The 20,709-nt window shown below is 37.1% G+C and overlaps 1 protein-coding gene across 2 annotated transcripts in view; it reads right to left on the bottom strand.

Moving 5' to 3' along the window:
• Positions 1-12,910: 12,910 nt before the first annotated feature.
• Positions 12,911-20,709, bottom strand: part of MEGF9 (multiple EGF like domains 9) — an 88,639-nt gene continuing 80,840 nt past the window's right edge. Inside the window, exons 4-6 of one of the 2 annotated variants that reach the window (XM_017650577.3) lie at positions 20,248-20,391; positions 19,541-19,711; positions 12,911-17,665 (exon numbers count right to left, since the gene is read on the bottom strand). In XM_017650577.3, the coding sequence (XP_017506066.3) occupies positions 17,214-17,665; positions 19,541-19,711; positions 20,248-20,391 (767 nt within the window). In that variant the 3' untranslated portion in view covers positions 12,911-17,213. Of the gene's footprint in view, positions 17,666-19,441; positions 19,712-20,247; positions 20,392-20,709 lie in introns of both variants that reach the window. The other variant, XM_017650576.3, reaches the window with a different exon arrangement.

Here is a 20,709-nt window from a genome sequence, read left to right as displayed (position 1 = left end):
CAGCAAGAACAACTTTATAGCATCAATACAAACACACTGCTAGTTTGCACTGTTTCATTTTATCCTCACAAGACCATAGAAGATTGGAATGATTGCCCTGCTCTACAGATGAGGAAACTGAGACTCAGAGAGGGGAAGAGATTTGCCAAAGGCCATGCTTTCTACCTTTCCTCCTTCCTTTTCCTTTGCTTTTCATTCAGAAATAATTTCAGACTGAGAAAAAAGTTGCAAAAATAGCACAAACAAATTGCTGTATAGCCTTCACCCAGCTGCCTAAAATATTAGCAAATTACATAACCATAGCACAAATGTCAAAAATAAGAAATTACGTTGACACCATACTATTTACTACAGACCTTATTTAATTTAATGAATTTTCCCATTAACACCTCTTTTGTGGCCCAGGATCCAATCCAGGATTCCACATTGCATTTAGGTATGTCTCCTTATTCTCCAGTCTGTGCCAGCTCCTCTGCCTTTGTCTTTCATGACAGTGACACTTTCTGAAAGTCCTTGCCAGTTACTTGACAGAAAGTTCTTCAGTTTGGGTTTATGTGGCATCTAATGATCACATTGAGGTTATACAACTTTTGGCAAGAATACCACAAAAGTGTTGTGCCTGCCTTAGAGTTTCAGGAGGCAGTGATATGTCCCATTAATTGGTGACGTTAACTCTGCTCTCTCGGTGGTATCTACCAAGATTCTCCATAGTAAAATTACTATTTTTCCTTTTATAATTGGTAAGAATCTTGTGAAATGATATTTGAGACTATGTAAATACACTGTTTTTCATCAGATTTTCACCCACTGATTTTATTGTTGATAAATCAATAATTGTTACCAAAACAATGATTACATTGGTATATTTTAACTGGTGATTTCCTGTTTTCATCATTCTATATTTTTTAATTGGAATTCTATTGTAAGGATGTGCTTTCTTTTCTCCCTCATTTATTTAGTTGTTATTTAAATAAATATGGACTCATAGATATTTGCTTTATTTTATGGGTTAAAATCCATTACTGTCATCATGTCTTTTGTTACACAAATTGTCCTAAATTTGGCCAAGTCTCCCTTCTAATACACACAGGTATGCCAAAGTTTCAAAAACCCAGGTGCTTCTGGTTCCAAGGTCAGCAGTGTTTGTAGCATGTCCTCCTGTCCCTTTATTCTCAAGAATGCCTCCCAGTCGGCCCTCACTATCAGCTGTCCTTGACTGATTCCCAGTTATTACCCACTGTCTTGTCCATGGTATGTCCAACAACTAGCCCAAGCCATGCACACAGTAGGTGCTCAATGCCAGTTTGTCACATTAACTCCAAATCTTGATTTTTCTTAAGATGGGAGAGGATTGACAAATAATTCATATCAAGGGAACAGCATGTGGATTATTGGGCTAGGAAAGGTAACACATGTCAACACGATATGGCCTTAGACCTGGCAATTCAACATTCTGGCTCTACTTTGTTATGTGCATACTCAGTGCATTAGTCTACAGCATTGAAGCCTCCTTCAGCCCTGACATTCCATGAATACTGATATGGACTGCCATGCATTGAGCTCTTTCTATGTGCCAGGCACTGTGTTAAAAACTTTACTTCAGTCCTCATAATAACCACAGATATGAAGCAGGGACAGACTGTGCTCTGACTGTACAGTTAGCAAAACTGAGGCTCATGGAGAAGAGTGATTTGCAAAGGCGCCCAGCCACTAAGTGATGGAGCTGGGAGCTGAACTCAGATTTCATTCCAAAGCCCATGCTCTTAACTTGTAAGTCTTAACCTGTAAGCCATAGTGCTTTTAGCTGTGGTATTGTTGTCCCTGCCTTTAAGAAGCTGGTTAAAATGCATTTAAGTAATTAGAAATCAAAATAAAACACTCCAAATACTTTGTTGGTATAAGAAAAATAACAGTCAGATTCCAGGCATACAAAAAGAAGAAACTGATCATTCTGATTGAGGGGTTGGGGAAGGTGTTCTACAAGCAAGATACATGCCCTGCAAATCAGAATAGAAATGTGTATATGCCACACGTGCACTAGCTCCTCACTTCTCAGGCCCAGCAGAAATAAAATAAAATCACAGATGCAACACCATTCACAGAGTCCATATCCCATGCTCCATCCCTCAATGTGTTCTCACCTTTCAAGAGACAAGTTTGTTACCCTTTATGAATATGGAAATTGAGGCTCATGACATGAACCAATTTTGCAAAGTCACACAGCCAGCTAGTGACAGAGAAAGGAACTAGGACCTCAATCTCCTGATTCCCAAAAGCTGAGCTTTTTGAAACCTACTGTGGTCCTCAGTAAGATGGCCAGATCCCCATGTATCCAAACCCAGAAATTTGATATAAGAGAGTCAAAAGCTACTGGGAAAATATCCTAAGGTGCCAGGGAGAGCTTTCAGGCACCCTTCCCAACTGGATATTTGAATATGTGAAACAGAAATAGCTGTAGGTGAAGAAGGATAATTGAATTAATCAATAGTCTAGACATACTGCAGAGTAAAAGAAGCACTTAATGTCTTAATTATGACTTGCAAGAGCAGGTGATATTTTTTGCCTCCCCCTCCAATGCAGTAAACTCCTCCTGAGAGAACTGAGGACTCAGAGAAGGACCCAGCCACAGCACCTCCAAAGGGACGTATGCGAGGCCCATTGCTTTGCATACGCCTTCCCCTCGGTCAGGCAGGCCACCAGGTACACTGCACAGGTTGTGCCCTGCATGAGGACACCTAGCCAGAGGACAAGGGGAGACAGAAATCCAGTCCCTGCTCCATTTCCCAAGCTGTGTCCATTCCAAAGAAGCAGCGTCTTTTTCTAATTCCCCCAAAGGGACTCTGTGCTAGTGGTTCTTATAATAGTCTACAATACCTTTTCCTCCCCTTCTTTGCCCAATTACCAGAGTTTTCCCAACCTTAGTGTAAAAGAAAGTTGTGGGATCTAGTTTGGATAGCTGCTCCACCTCTGGATTTCCAGAATACCCTGGGCTTATCTCGTTTATGGCACTTACGCAGCCCTATACTTGTCTATTAACTTCACCATTGCTTCTATTAGACTGTGAGCTTCTTGAAAGAACTTTAAACCAGTTTTCTGAAATGTAATTTACATACAATGAAATGCACCCATTTTAAGTATATAACTGATGAGTTTGACAAACGTATACACTCACGTAACCACCACCACAGTCTAGTCAATAGTACTCTCAAAAGAGCTTTCTGGGATGATGCAAATGTTCTAAATCTGCAGTGTCCAATAAAGTAGCCAGTGGTAGCCACATGTGGCTGCTGAACCCTGGAAATGTGGTCAATGAAAAGGAGGAATTGAATTTTTAAAAATTTTATCTAAATTAAATTTAAATAGCCACATGAGGCTTGTGGCTACTGTATTAGCATAGATAGAAAACATTTCCATCACCCCAAAAAGTTCCCTTGTAACCCAGCCCCAGTCAATCTCCCTTCCACCTCAGAAAATGACTGATATACTTTCTATCACTGACGATTTGTTTTTTCTAGAGTTTCATACCTGAAAAAATAACAGTATGTACTCTTTTTGTGCCTGGCTTCTTTTGAAAATGGGGACTTCTAATTCTAGGGTCTATTATATTGCCTGGCTAAAAATAAGTGTTTAATATATGTTGGTGAAAGAATGAACAAATCTGAGTCAGAATTAATGATCTTATCCCAAACACTCTTTTCTCCCCACCTAACAGAATACAAGAGGGAAAAAGTCCTCACAGAGAACATTTAACTAAATCTCTTGTATGTGCAGATGGATGAGCCGAGCGCTCCGTGTGTTCAGTGGCCTGCCGCAGTTCACTCCATAGCTCTGTAGCAGAGCATGGATTACAACCCCAATGTGGAGACTCCAAGGCCTGTGTTCTTCTCGCCTTGCAAAACCCAGTTCCCACCCATTTCCCACAGGCATGCATGGCGACTCTTGTGAATCCCTGTGGGGTCACAAGGATACCGACAGGGTGCCATGCTGCCTACTTCAGCCTTCTGTGGATGCCATCCTGGCCCCAGACCACCCACCGAAAATCAGAAACAGCAGCAAAAGTAGAAAAGTATTTCATTTCATTCCAAATATGCCAAAAACCTAGGAATGGCCTTAGTCCAATACCGGGCTGTGGGTTGGCTTTCTAACTCAGAAAACAAGCCACCCGATCCCTGATCCAGTTTTCCACTGGTTAGAGAAAGAATAACACTGCTTTTGGGGGCAAAGCTTTTACTGAAGGCCTCTCGAATAAAAAGGAGAGAAGGGAACTGTCCTTCATTGCAGACAAGACACATGCAGGGTTGCTTAACATTTAAGATGTTATTTGATCTCAATGCCACCCCAAGAGGCCAGCGTCATTCCTTTTACAGGTGAGGACAGCAGGACTAAGAGCCAACTTGCCAGGGTCCTGCGGTTGTAAAGCCTGTGCTGGAATCCGTGCCTCTGCTTCCAACCGCTTATGCCTGCCTACTGCTGCCTGTTGGCTTTTTTAGAACTCAGTTAAAGAGATTTTCTGTTGATGCTCCAGTACACATCCTTCCATCAGATAGTAATCCTAAGTGATCTACATTTTTGGCTGCTGGGAAACTCAGCTAAACTGGGTGTCAATTGCTAATGTAGCCTTTTGCCTAGGTTTGCTGGTATACATCTACCTCTTCTTTAGTATACTTAACTGATACTTTAATGCCTTAATTTAATGGTTTAATGATCTCTGTCTTCTCACACAAAAATGTGAGGGACAGACTATAAGTAAATGAAGTTAATTCTTTACCCAGGACCAGTACCTGTTAACATTGCTACCTTTTCAATTTAACTGAAGGAAATTCAAAATGCAGCTGAAGGAAATTCAAAAAGAATCAGAAAGTCTGATTCTTGCTCCAGAATATAAAGGCCTCTCCATTTCAGACCATTCCTTTGGGGATTAATGGCCCATTGGAGTCTATACAATTTGTTTAATTACCCCAAAATTATTATCTCAACTAAAACAAAATCTTAATAGGTGACCATTAATGTCTTTATCCTTGTCTGGAAGAAATCTCATCTCTTGGCAAAAATAGCTTCTTCAAATGAAACTGGGTAATCCTCTGGCCATGCTGATTAAAGATAACAATGGCTCATTTAGAAAATGTTTTGGGGAAATTGAAAAGCTGAGCCTGTGGGTTCTGCAAGCTACTGAAAATAAAAGGCAGGAAGGGGAGGGCACCAAAAACATCCATATATCAGACTAAGTTTGCTTTCTACCCAGTCAGCACATACCAGTGTTTGAGGATATGCAAACCAGTCTGTGGGCGAGATCTCTCTCTGCACAGAAGGAATGAGCATCATCGGCACCATTCCACTGAAGGAAATGTTATGCTGTTTCCAGGGTCACATAAAAACACGCCAATTTACAAGTGACTTGGTGCTGCCCAAAATACCAGACTATTTGGTTTTGGCTTTAGGCTTGCATTAATTCAAAGCCTACAAACTGAAGTATACTTACATGTCTTTACCATGTTTATCAGTGTAAAAACTGCAAAACAGCTAAGTAAGTCAGCGACTTATTCAATTCAGATTTTATTGAGCTCTTTTTGGTACCAGGTACTGTGCTCAGCAATGGGATTAAAAGATGAAGCTAGTCCCAGCCCTCAAATCAAACAGATAACTTGATAGTCCAGTATCTTCTTCTTCTTCACCTTTACCATGAACAAATGTTGGACTTTGTCAAGTGCTTTTTCTGCATTGAGTGAGATGATCATCATATGACTGTTTTTCAGTCCGTGGGATACATCAACTGATTTTCAAGTAATGTAACAGCTTGTATTCATGGAATACATCCCAGTTGGTCATGTAATACTACCTTTTTATATACTGTTGTATCTGATTTGCTTACGTTTTCTTTGAAATATTTATGTATGTGATCAAGACGGATACTGGTCTGTAATTTTCTTTTCATGTGATGACTTTGTCTGGTTTTGGAATCAGGGTAATGCTAGTCTCATAGAATGAATTGGGAAATACCATCTCCTTTTTTATTTTTCTGGAAGAGTTTGTGTTGAATTGATATGATTTCTTCTTGAAATGTTTTATAGAATTCACCAATAAAGCTATCTGCACCTGGAGGCTTTTTTGTGGGAGGTTGTTAAATACAAATTCAGTTTCTTGAATAGATACAGGGCTATTAAGGTTAACTGTTTCTTTTTGAGTGCGCTTTAGTAGTCCGTCTTTCAAGGAATCTTATGTTTCATCTAAATCATAAAATTTATTGTCACAAACTTCCCTTATTACCCTTTCAACTGTAGTGACATTCCCCCTCTCATTCCAGATGTTTTGTGTGTCTTCTCTTTTTCTTTTTTTTGAAACTTTCCTCATCATTCTGGCTGGAAGTTTATCAATTTTATTGAACTTCTCAAAGAACCAACTTTTAGTTCCATTGATTTTCTCTGTTGTTTTCTTTTGTATTTACTTTTGCCCTTTATTCTTATCTTCTGCTCCCTTGGGGTTTATTTTGCTCTTTCTCTTCTTTTTAAGATAGAAGCTTAGGTCATTGATTTGAGATCTTTCCTCTTTTCTAATATAAAAAATCAGTGCTCCGAATTTCCCTCTAAGCACTACTTCAGCTGCATCCCACAAATTTGAAAAGTGTGTTTTCATTTTAATTCAGTTCAGAATGCTTTCTAATTTTTTCATTTTTTTTCACCTTTGTGTTACCTAGAAATATGTTACTTTAAAATATTTTGGAATTTTCCAGATCTATTTCTGTCAGTAATTTCTAATTTAATTCCATTGCAGTCAAGGAACATATTTTGTATGATTTGATATATTTTAATTTCTTAAAACTTATTTTATGATCCAGTGTATGGTCTATCTTGGTAAATGTTCCATGTGCAATTGAAAGAATGTATATCTGCTATTTTTCGGCGAGCCTATGTCAATCAGGTCAAGTTGATGATAGTGTTGTTCAAGTGTTTTTTGTCTATTTGTGCTGTATGTAATTGGGAGAGAGGCTGCAATCTCTCACTATTATTATGGTTTGCCTTTTACTCTTAATACCATAAGGTTTTGCTTCATATATGCTGAGGCTCTTCTATTAAGTGCATAAACATTTAGGATTGTCATAACCTCCTGAATGTATTCTTTTACCATTATGAAATAAAAGAATTGGGTTTGTTTTGTTTTGTTCTTTTCCTTCTCTTTTATTTGTTTTTACTTATTGGGAAGTTTAGGCAAATGTCAGATCTCTAACACTTGTTTCTGGTTTAATTTTTTTAACTAAATCAAATAGTTCCTCTATTTCTCCCACCCTCAACCTTCCACCTCTTACAAGCACCAATCTGTTCTCTGTATCTATGAACTTGGCTTTTTTTATTTTAGATTTCACATATAAGAGAAATCATACAGTATTTGTCTTTCTCTGAGTTATTTAATTTGCCATAGTTCCCTTGAGGTCTGTCCATATCTTGGCTGTTATAAATAATGCTGGAGTGAACATGGGGGTGTATACATCTTTTTGAATTCATGTTTTTGTTTTCCTCAGATAAATACCCAGAAATGGAATTGCTGGATCATATAGTAATTCTATTTTTAATTTTTTGAAAAACCTCCATACCATTTTCCATAGTGGTTGCACTAATTTCCATTCCCAACAGTGCACAAGTGTTTCCTTTTCTCCACATCACAACACTTGCTATTTCATCTTTTTGATAATAGCTATTTTAACAGGTGTGAGATGATATTTCATTGTAGTTTTGATTTGCATTTCCCTTACGATTAATGATGTTGAGCATCTTTTCATGTACCTCTTGGCAATTTGTATGTCTTCTTTGGAAAAATGTCTTCAGATATTCTCATTTTAAAATTATATTTCGTTGCTATTGATTTGTATGTAAGTTATTTGTATATTCTGGATATTAGCTCCTTATAAGATATATAATCTGCAATTCTTTTCTCTCATTCAGTATGTTGCCTTTTCATTTTGTTGATTTCCTTTGCTGTGCAGCTTTTTAGTTTGATGTAGTCCCACTTATTTTTGCTTTTGGTGTCAGATTCAAAATCATTGCCAAGATTTATGTCAAGGAGCTTTCTGCTTATGTTGCCTTTTTGGGATTTTATGGCTTTTGGTTTTATGTTCAATTCTTTAATCCATTTTGAATTAACTTTTGTGTATGGTGTAAGATGGTGGTCCATTTCCATTCTTTTGCACGTGGCTATCCAATTTCCTTAATACTATTTATTGAAGAGACTCTCCTTTCCCCATTGTATATGCTTTACTCCTCTACTGTGAATTAATTGACCACTTATGTGTAGGTTTATTTCTGCGTTCTCTCTTTTGTTCCATTGATCTATGTGTGGTTTTATGCCAATACCACAGTGTTTTAATTATTATATCTTTGTAATACAGTTTGAAATCAGGGCACATGTGCTTCCACGCTTGTTCTTTCTTAAGATTACTTTGGCTATTTGGGGTCTTTTGTGGTTCCATACAAATTTCAGGATTAGTCTATTTTTTTTGAAAAATGCCATTGGAATTTTGATAGGGGTTGCAATGAATCTGTATTTAGCTTTGGGTAGTAGGGATATTTTAACACTATTAATTCTTCCAATCCACCGGCTTGGAATATATTTCCACTTATTTGTGTCTTCTGTTCATCATTGTCTTATAGTTTTCAATATACAGGTCTTTCACCTTCTTGGTTAAATTTATTTCTATGTATTCTATTCTTTCTGATGCAATTGTAAATGGGATTGTTTTCTTAATTTCTCTTTCTGATAATTCATTATTAGTGTAAAGAAATGCAACAGATTTTTGCGCATTGATTTTGTATCCTGCAACTTTATTGAATCCATTTATTCTAACAGTTTTTTTGATGGAGTTTTTAGGATTTTGTATGTATAATATCATGTCATTTCCCATAGTGACAGTTTTACGTCTTCGTTTCCAATTTGGATGCCTTTTCTTATTCTTGCCTATTTACTGTGGCTAGGACTTCCAGTACTATGTTGAAAGTGGTAAGACATCCTTGTTTTGTTCCTGATCTTAGAGAAAAAGCTTTTAGCTTTTCACCATTGAGTATGATGTTAGGTATGGGCTTGTCATATATGTCCTTATGCGGTTTGTTCCCTCTATACCTACTTTATTCAGAGTTTTCATCATAAGTGGATGTTGAATTTTGTCAAATGTTTTTTCCACACCTATTGAGATGATCGTATGATTTTTATCCTTCATTTTGTTACAGTGGTGTATCACATTGATTGATTTGTGGATGTTGAAAGATCCTTGAATCCCTGGAATATATCCCATTTTGATGATGGTGTATGATCCTTTTAATATATTGTTGAATTCACTTTGCTAATACTTGGTTGAGGATTTTTGCATCTATTCCATCAGATATATTGGCCTGTAATTTTTTTTTTTTAGTGGCATCCTTGTGTGGTTTTGGTATCAAGGTAATGCTGGCCTAAAAAAAAATGTGTTTGGTAGAGTTTCCCCTCTTGTGTTTTTTGGAAGAGTTTGAGATGGATTGCTATTAATTCTTCTCTGACTGGTAGAATTCATCAGTGAGGCTATCTGATCCAGGATTTTTGTTTGTTGGAAGGTTTTTGCTTACTGATTCAATCTCCTTGCTAGTAATTGTTCAGATTTTCTATTTTGTCATGAGTCAGTCTTGGTAGGTTGTATATTTCTAGGACTTTTTCCATTTCTTCTAGGTTGTCCAGTTTGTTAGCATATACTTGTTTGTAGTACTCTCTTATGTTCCTTTGAATCTCTGTGGTATCAGTTGCAATACTGTTTCTTTAGTGCACATATCACCAAGTTCCTTCCAAACACTTTCTGTATTTTTCAACACAGTTAAAGTCGTGTTGCATCTACCAGTTTACATCCTATTAAAAATTTTCACTATGAAATGTTACACGTATACCCGAGGAGGGATAGGTATATATTATATATATATATACACACACACACATTTGAAAAAGAATACTATGAAACACATGTACAAACACACTACCTAAGAAAGAACATTACCAATACCTATGAAGTCATCTGTGCATCCCCCTTTCCCTTCCAAAGTTATCTTTCCTTTTTTATTAATCATTCACAGGTTTTTCTTTAGTTTTCCCATATATTTTTAAACAACATATTCCATTTCCCATTTTTGGCCATTATATAAAAAGAAATTATATATATTTTCTATGATTGCTTTTTTTGCTTGACATGTTTTTGAGATTCATCCATATTGATATATATAGCTGTAATACATTCATTTTTCTACTATTGCATTAATTTCTGTTCCAAGTATATGGATAGAGCACAATGTATCCATCCTTCTACTAACAGACAGTTGGGATGTTTCCAATTAATTTGCTGTAAAAAAAGATGCTGCATTGAAGAATTTGAAATGTGGATCCTGGTGCACATATATAAGGGTTTCTCTAAACTATATACCACACAGTGGAATTCTATGCATATCTTCAAAATATCCTGTTTTTCTCCACTAAACTGGTTTTTTTCTAACCATTCTTCCTAATACTTTTTAATGACTGTATATTATGTCAACAAGTATATGCACTAAGCCACGTCTCTGTTGTTGAACATCAAGAGTTTGTCCCTATTTCTTTTTTATTTTATTTTTTATTTTATACACTACTCTGGGGGGAAAAACATTTTTGCACATGTCTTTGCTTTTTAGGTAGTTCCCTTATGAGGGATTCCCAGAAGCAGATTTTTTGAATCAAGGCTGTACCAATTTACATTCAGTGGGAGAGTTTTTATTGCTGAAATACACAAAGTAATCCCCATCCAAGTAGCTGTTAATCCTCTTGGGAGCCTAGATTCCCCTGGAGACTGAATAAGAGTATGGACATTTTCTCCAGAATAAAACAACACACAAATTGTTTGTATTCACAAACAAAGCAACATACAATTACAAGAAGTTTATCAGACCCTCAGAAGCCCATATGCTGACGTCTCTATTAAACATGTCTTACCTACTGAATATAAGATTTCTTGTAATACACCAAGTACATTCACAAATGAACTCAAGTACCTTTGTTTTAAATCACATTTACTCAGTACCCACAATATGCCAGTTCTATCCCAGATACTAGAAATAGAATTAAATGCTCCTAAATTCAAGGAATATGAGTCTACTGGGGAAGACATAAAATAACAAGTACTTAACAAATTATATGCAGTATCAGAGGTATTCATTAGACAAAATGGAGATGTAAATTAAGGATCGACCAATTTTTCTTTTATCAAGGGGTTACAAAAAAATGAACAAACATTCTTAAGGTTGTTATAAATAAATAGTACTAGCAAAGGGAGAAAGACATCAGATAACCTAGCATATATAGGAAATGCATATGTGAGTTTAATATGGTTGGGTTAGAACATCAGGGAACATAAGGAGGGGGAGAGACTCTTCCTTATTAAGGGCAGATATTAAGAAAAACTATACAGCCATTAAAGACTTTAGCTGTTGGTCTGACAACTCAAAGGAAACCACAAAATAAGATTTCCTCCCAAACACTTCCTTTATTACCCAAACCTACACTTATTATAATCAGAGAAAACCTTCAGTCTGCTTTTTCTGCAGCTGTCTGAAGTTCAGTGTTCAACACACAAGCTCTAAAACCTACTCATTAATACAAACAAGCAACACATTTAAACAGTGGCTTTCACTTTGTAAGCAAGAGTATTAGAAAGCCTGTGCAATAATTGCAATAATTTCTTCAGAGTTACCGTGAATAACTAAATTATAGGTGAAACTATGATGTTTAAACACTTAGAATTTGCTTTTCAGCTGATCAGTTAATACTATCATTGCATGAAAAGCATCTTTTTAAATTTAGCTTAACTATTTATTGAAGTATAGTTGGTATTACCTTGACTTTTTAAATGTAACTAAGCACAACTATTACTTTGAAGTTACTGATTTAATTGTAGTGGAGCATGGGAGAGTTTTTTAAAAACATGCATCTTATACTTCCGTGTAAAATTAACACAATTAAGTTTGGTAACGTAATCTAGTAAATGTCTTTACTTGATAGACTTTCATTAAAAGTATGAATACAATACTACAAAAGTAATGTTCTTGACAATATTTCCCCTTGGTGTGGTAAGACTGTATAAATATTCACTGAAATTTTAATTTGTTTAAATTTCTGCCATGCTGTTTCCTTAAAATAATACCCAACTCATATACATCATAGAACTGCATGTATAGATAATGTGTATAAATATGTAAGGAGGCATTATAGTGTACTACAATTTATTTTCTTGTGTGACTAGAAAAGAAAGGAAAAACAACAGGGTTTTAAAGTTTAAATATCAGCCAATTGAGGTTGAATAAGTCAACTGGAGTTTACCAAGCTCTCAGTACAAAGGCCTGACTTTTTCTTCTTTTTTGAAGTACCCCTTGGATTTCCAGATGGCATCCCAATAAACCACCGAGCTTTGTCAAAATCGAGGATCTTTAAGGGGATCTCAAAATAATAAGATGATGTACTCTCATTTTCTAAAGAGGCACAGATTATCTAATAAACACATACATGGTTCCTTTCAGATATATACTAAAGAAAGGAAATTTATTACATGTATTAAAAAGAAACCCAAAAGGGGCAAGTGCTTTCTATGAAATTTCTCATGGAAACCCCAGTGGATCTCATAGGGGACAGGCAAAAACACAAACAAGAATATATGCTTTTTTTCTCAGGGTTTTTAGTTTTGTCCTAAGAGGGGAAGCTTCATGTGGCTTTTTTTTTTCCTAAGTGGAAACCATTCTTTGAAAGAAAAATGAAAAATGGTCAATAAATGAAGAATTCAAAGATTTTCCTGAAGTGGTTTGAAAATAAATGGGTTGTGATGTATATCAAAAGACTTCCATGAAAATTCTGACCACATAAAAAAGTAAAACAAATCTACAATAGGTACAAATTATATACATTTATTTTTTAATAATTTTAAATAACACTCTTGTATAAATTCTTTCATATATTCAAATCATACACAAATTTAGAAATGCATCATGAAGCTTAGTACAGCGTATGTATGAGCCATGTTTTTAAAATTTGTGTTAAAATTTTAGTGACATAAATACAAGTTTAATGCTTCAGAGACATTCCCTAATTGCTTGGGCTGAAATTTAATGTATTACAGAGTGCTTATGCCTAGCATTAAAACTAAACTTTAAACCATGTAGCTTTTGGACTTAGATCTGAATGAAGCCCTGGACTCACATTCTAGGGCCACTGTCATGGTTACTGCATATGCATAAGTAACAAGTAAGAAAGATTCCCAACTGCTTTTGAAAAAGCATCATTCAACCACTGACATTTTAATGATCCATAACCTTCATTCTACTTGATTTCTATTTGACTCCTTCGGATGAATCAGTGTGTTCTTCCTGCTTTCCCCCTTGGCATAGTCATGGGGTCAGGGTTAGAGAGAAAACTTGCACTAACTTTCCATTACTCCCCTGCACACACCAAACTCATTTTAGCTCCCAAACTCCATCCTATCAAGAAGATCATAACACACCAAATGTTCCTTGTGGATGAAACCAGAGGTGCTTTCTTGGCTGCAAACAGGTTCCACTGGGTTGGTTTTTACTTCTCTGAACTTTTTATCAGAGAGCTTCACTTGAGATATATAAATTCAACTCCTACCCACATACCTCAAAATATCAGAACCAGGGAATGTCCATTAAGAATAGTGTTACGTTCACCATGTGTCCTACAAAAAACATAGGACCAAGGTGAATGATCTAATAGCCCAGTCCCAGCTGAGGCTGTCAGGAGGACATGCTATTGCTTTAGTTCTCTGCCTCCAAAGCAGCACAAGAAAGGCTAAATGTCCTGAAGGCACTCAGCTGACCAAAGTGAACTAGTGGGGCAGTGACTGCTGCTTTAATGATCTCTCTTCCTGGGAATATTGGCGCTATAGAAGAGCTGTATAATTGGATGCCTCTACAAATCTTTTCCCCCCAAAATCTTAACACCTTCCATCCCATGTCTGCTGTGTTCTCTTAAAATTCAGGTATCCCTAAGAGGAACACATGAAGTCCATAGGATCTTAGTATAAATGAGGTTTAACTTTTATTATTTTTCTCTATAACTGAAGAAATTCCATTAATAAAGAGACCCCCTGGGAGCCTGAGGGTGGAGGGAGGAAGGGGAAAGTAAGGGAGGACAAACATATTTAACAACACTACCGAGGACATCTGTCAGAAATGCATAAAGGCTTACTAATATAAATTAATGAATATAAAAGTACCACTTAATAGCAATGTCTGTCATTTATCAATAGATTCACACTAGTCTTATCTTGTTTGACAATAAAGACATTTCTAATCCTTAGATCATAATTTTTCCCATATTAGTATTTCTGTAGGACTGATGAGCTCCTGATGCTGAACCCTATAGTTCATGGGATCGTGCCTTTACAGGAATAAATATTGAATAATATGTGCCATACTACTATTCTAGTCTGATTTTAATGGTAGATCACCTCATGATTGATTTATATTTTAGAGCAAAATTGTTTCTACCAGCAAAAAACAGGGGAGATTAAAGAATATTATTTAGAACAAATTTTAAGACCTCAGTTTTTTTCCATTGGGAAAAATTAAGAACATGGCCTAAGAGCAATTAATAAACTACTTAAAGGCAAACATTCTTTGTGATTCAATTTTTGCAATACCTTTTAAAGTCTGCTTCAAGGAATCTCTACATGGCCAGAATCCAGACAACTTGGTTTTGGCTCTGATATCCCCAGCAGACGCTCATTCTTTCTCTGTGGGCTAACTTCTGTTTAACAGATGTTTATTCTCACCATTCTCAAAACCTGACTTTGAGGGGGCAGTAATCTGGGCAGAAAGCAGGTATGTCCATTTTCACAATTCCGTGGAATTGCGCAGTACACCGCCTGTGTACACATGTGCGGCAGATGCTGGGGAAAGCAGGTTTTCCCTCCTTGCTTGGGAGGATTAGTTCACTTAAATGAAGCGCAAACTGGTAGTTTTGTTTTCTCATCACAAATACTGGCTTCAGATAGTAATCCTCCTGTGTTCTTTCCATGAAGTCCTTCACAGCTGTGTGGCCCCGGATTTCACCTCATACTCACAAAAACCAGAAACATTCAGACAGGCCTCCTCCTCCAGCCTTCTTGTATCTGGGGCTAGGCCATTTCTGCACTAGATCCAGTTAAAAGAACATGTGCTTTAGAGCTAGATTCCTGATTCCAAGCCTAATAATGACATAGTGTGTTGCCTTAAACAAGACACTTAACCTCATCTATGAGATGGGGACAACAATTACTGCCTCAGGGACTATAGTGAGAAACAAAGGACACACATATGGAAAGGTGCTTTGCAAACTGCAAAGGGCTATAGAAATTTTCACTACTTTAATACCATATAATGTAACCTCCATTCTCATGAGCAATGGCTAAATATTCACAGCATCTCAGGTTACCAAAAGTAGATTATCTACCTGCATGTCCTCCAGCGTCATCTCCGAACCCTGAGAACAATTTAGGGGTCTCCTACAGAGGGATGACCAAATTCCAGGTTTTTCTCTGGGGAAGTAGGCAAAGTTGTCAACTTGGATTTCTCCAGTCTAGTAAGTTTTTGCATTTTTTCTAACCACTTGACAGTTTGCTGTTCCTCCTAATAAATATCTATATTTGACTTCTGGCTGCTTGTCCTGGCCTGTTTAACTCACAATCTGTCAATATCATAACAGATGAGAGCAACAGTAGATGGTCTCTAGGAAATAACTGTGTAGAAGCAGGCACTAACTATGCCCACCCGACTACAGACCCATTCTCAAACCAGACAAGAAGGTAGGGGAACTGAAGCACTGCAGAGAGATGGTACACACCTCATGGCATATGAGTGATAAGCTATGTTCAAATGGAGGAGGGACTTTTTTGAACTGGGGGAAGAATATAACAGGTATGAACACAAGGGTTCCCAAGTGATATGATGGCTTTTCTTTTGGAACTAAAATATTTCTAATTCCTTTGGAAGACAATCTGTTACATTTTTAAAAACCCATTTTTTAATGAGGGTATATTCTACATTAATCTATAGAATATATAGTGGGTAGTATCTAATCCAGTGAGTAGTTTGGAGAGCACAGCCTGTGTCCCAGCTTAAGAATCACTGATTTCAAAATCTATTGCTTGACTCTACAGTAGGTCAAAGAACATACAACTCTACTTTCGGGTTGAGAGAGGGAAAGAAAGATTAGAAACATTCAACCTCTTATAAATTTCAACAATGTCCAAAGAGGGACTAAAAACGAATGATGCTCACCAGAGTCCCAGCTCTAGCAATATTGCCATCTATTTTACAGTATTTTAACCAACCCCCATATTTTCTTTTTACAACACCAGTAACTACTGTACAAATAAATTCTAGATGATGATAAAATATGACATGATTTTTTACAAATAGATACAAATACAATGTTGACCAGATATGCTGCATTAACTATATACACATTACTTCTCTAGAGGCAAGAATATTCCTTGTTCTTAGACAATTTCCCATTTACACTGAGACCCTAAGGAGGACCAGCAGCTTCCTGCTCCCTGATGCTGCCTTCCCCTCTCTACGATTAGAAGCTTGTCCTGTGCTTTCATCCTATCATTGAGCAAGAATTCTGGAGGGAGAAATCAAGCGCTTCTAAAAATCTTATTGGTACTTTTCTGCCCCTATTCTAGAAACAATCAAGACTGCCTATTGTGATACAGCCCAGATATCAGCTCCTCCTTGCTGATGTCTTTCAGTGCAGTGAGATGGCCATCATCCCTCACCCTCCTTTAAAACCGCGTCTCGGGCATGGAGATGAAGCCTTCCAGCAGTCCTCCCCTCCATTCCCATCGTCCTGTTTCCGCTGATGTGGTGGACACTTCCCCCGGAGTCTACATGGAGATAACAGTGGATTTGGGCTGCACTGTGGAGTTCAGCCTTTCTATACTCCCATGTGGTTTGGTACAAAAATATACTTTACTTCAAGTCCTTCCTGACAGTGACTGCTTCAGATCTTCATAGGAAAAACCAAGAAGAACAGGCTAAGTGCATTACTCATTGGTGCCTGAAAATCCCAGTTGCGCTCTATGCCTTTGCTTTCTCAGCGAGCTCCACCCAGGCTTTGTCTGGCCCAGGAGCTGACACTGTCACAGTAAGCACTGTGGCCTAACAATGCAGGAGAAGAGTTCGAGCGCCTTAGGCTTTGTAGTTATGTATGGGAGTCGTCAGGGTCAGTTGCCCATTGGGGGCCACTTCATTGCCATCATCTTCCAGCAATCCTGACACATCTGCATTGGGAATGCTGTCATGGTAGCTGCTGAAACTGATGTTGTCCTCTTTCAGCTCGATGGTCCAAAAGGGGGCATTGAGCTTCCGGTTTTGGTACTCCCGGTACATGTATACAGCCCCCACAAATCCCATCAGCAGCACCACCACAATGATGATGACTGTCAAAATGATGATGTTAAACTGGGTCCATGAGACATCAGCTAAGGCTGATGTGCTGTTCTCAGCAGAGCTCACTGAAAAGATAGTCTGCTGGGTCGTGGGGGCAAATGTACTATTTATAACAGGGGTGGGCACTGATGTGGTCAAAGAGGCATTGGAAACCAAAATGGTAGAACCTTCAGGTGTTGGAACAATAACTTCTGAAAATAAAAACAGAGAATGAAATGTAAAAGACAAAATTATCTAGTTTTAAGAAACAAAAGAAATACACATGGGAGTGGAAGTTGATATGGGATGTTGACATGATAGTCTGCTTTAAGGTAATGCAAGTTAAAAATAATTTTTAAAGAAATGTAATCTGGGTGAAAATAATCTGGGTGTAGCAAGCTAGATTACTACATCCATGGCTGTTCTCCAAAATGTATTTCTGTGTATGTTGGAGTTTTCCATCCTTCTGTACTCTTGGAGAGATTCATACAAATTCCTGCAAAGGCAGTAAATATGTCACTAGTGAGTTCTGAATCACTTGGTTAAAAGCGACAGGGATAGGTGACAATCATTTGAACTAAAATAAGTTCAACATGTCCGATGGCATTTCATAAAGGTAAAATTCTCTTCATAGAGCAAAAACAAACTAGAAAAAACAGTACTTTTATTACTTCTGAAAAACATAATTTAAATGTTGAAAATTGATGTCAATCAAGAGAAAAAAACAGCCTTCGATTTCATGAGTAGTAATTCTTCTTTCGTATTGATTATAGCTGTTTATAACTAAAGTGCTATGCTTTGTACTTCTAATTCAACATAGCTCAGTGGATATACCAAAGGCTTTGCAATCAAGCAGAACTGTGTGGCTATAGATAAGTGAGTCAATCTTTTCAAAATCGAGGTTCCTCTTCTGTAAAATGGGAATAATAATGTCTACTTTGCAGAGTTCTTGGGAAGGCTTAAAGGAGAAAACGCTATATACAACAATACCACATTTAATTGTTATATAGTAGGCTTTGCATGTAGTAGGAACTCAACAGAATGATTACTAATAGCACTATAATTCATCACTCCCAAGCCAGTCACATTAATCTATCCTAAAAAGAGGCATGTTTTACATTATCTAATAACTAATAAGAAAAATCATCACAGTCCTGTCAGCTAAGTATGGGCAAAGTATGCCTCTAAATGGGAAAGAGAACTGAGTGACAATCTCCAGGTCAGTGATAGGGTTCAAAGAGAGTCCTTCCACCTGATCCAACAGAATAAGGGCATCCAGAGCAGGGCAGGAGGATGACATTTGCCACAGACCCAACTGTCCATCAGCCCAGTATTCAGCATCTGGCAGAGTAAGAGTGGTTTTCGTAAGACTATGGTCTAATCTCTCTGAGACCTAGTAAAGCTTGAATAGCCCTAACTTGTCCTGAACCTCTGATCATTAATTTTTACCTAAACCCTTATTGAACATTCCTGTAAGAAACACTTTGCCATATGAATAACTTTTTTTTTTAAGTCAAAAGGAATATTACTACTATTCCCTCCATCACACATGGGAAAACTTCAGCCCAAAGTTAGGACAGATGCTAGAAGCAACTACTGTTTCTCAGCTAGAACTTCTAACCAGATTATAGGTCCCTACTGAAAAAGACTGTTGATGGTCACTGGAAGTGATGAGAATACAGGAAGCAAAGGATAAAAGAAATGATAGGACCTTTAAATTATTAACATAAAAATAAAAATAGATGAAGAGAAAATGTGAGAATACTGCAATGACTTTGTCTTGGTCCTCAAATTTTGGGAGTTGACTTTGGAGTATCAGGAGAGCAGTAGGAAAGAAGGCAATCCCTTTAGGGAAATATTTATCACAATCTATTTCCAGAAAACTCCTCTCGTGGGATTGGAAGATTTTATAAAGTTAAAGGCAGCTGTCCTGAAATTTTCACTGCTAGGCTCAGATATTAAGTTTACAACCTTAGGTGAAGTTTTACCTTTCTTGATGCAATTTTCCTCGAGGTCTCGAACATAACCTTCTAAGCAGTTCTCACACCAAAACCCAGTGGTGTTATGGAGGCAGTTGATGCACTCACCACTCTCGGGCTTGCAAATCTTAGGAGTTTTCATTGGGTCCACGTGGCCATGACATTGGCATTTTATACAGATGCTGTCAGAATTGTAATAGCCATTTTCACACTTATTGCAGTTCTGGCCTGTGTAACCATCTTTACACTGGACACATTTAGGTTCCAATTCACCCAGTTCTAAAAGAGAGAGAACACCAAATAATTTAGTACAGTCTCAAGCTACAATTAAAAATGCAAAACAACTACTAGTCCTCAAAATGGTTTATAAACCCTCCCTACTATCTCCTCTCAAACTTAAGACACATGATATCAAATTGATGATCTGCACTTTATTTATTGATTGTCCAGTTCATAGTGAAAATGATTGGGCCATCCAGAGAGCTTATTTAGATAGAGTACAAAAGAAATATGTTCATATAAGGAGTCTGAATAATTGTAATGGATTATTATTTCATAATTTTTTATTCCTTCCTCTCTAGTTATGACAGGTGGAATAAAATATGATTTTAACAAAAACTCCTTATCCTTTCCTCAAGTCTCATATCACACATGTATAGGAATTTGATTGTAAATCCTTAGAAAGGAAAACCTTTGCTATTTTTATAATTCCCTTTCACTAAAGCATCAAGAACTTTATCAACATGCGTTATACCTATTGATAACTGATTGACTGATTTTTCCTTTAAAAATGAAGATTTGGAGAAAGGCCTTACTTATGATGCAACTGCCTGTAGATGTCACTAATGAACAAGGGCAGCGAAGACATTCTCCAGTGACATCAGGACTCTGGTAGTACCCCTCTTTGCATTCTTCACAGTGATCGCCTTTGCTGTTTTCCTGGCAGTTTAAACAAGCACCTAAAGGAAGCAAATTATTTTAAGAAGTTAAAGATTTACTCTGAAAGCAGAGTAGCTTGAAGTAAAATCACACATGCAGCCAGAAGACCAAACTACTTAACTAGAAAAAGTTACCTAGTAGGGATTGGACAGAGTTCAGTTTCTACCTCTTTTTTTTATATATATACTATCCAGGTCTACAGATTCTATGTCTCCTACTAGATTGTAAACTCTTTAGAAAAAGGCTGGGTACATGAGTCATAATAAATCCTTGTTGAATGACTGAGTAGCATATTGTAAGCAGTCCAAATATTTAAAAAGAAAAAACAAAAACAATTT

The sequence above is a fragment of the Manis javanica genome, chromosome 2, assembly GCF_040802235.1.
Source record: "Manis javanica isolate MJ-LG chromosome 2, MJ_LKY, whole genome shotgun sequence".
In the NCBI taxonomy this organism is placed as follows: Eukaryota; Metazoa; Chordata; class Mammalia; order Pholidota; family Manidae; genus Manis; species Manis javanica.
This window is presented reverse-complemented; position numbering and strand designations above follow the sequence as displayed.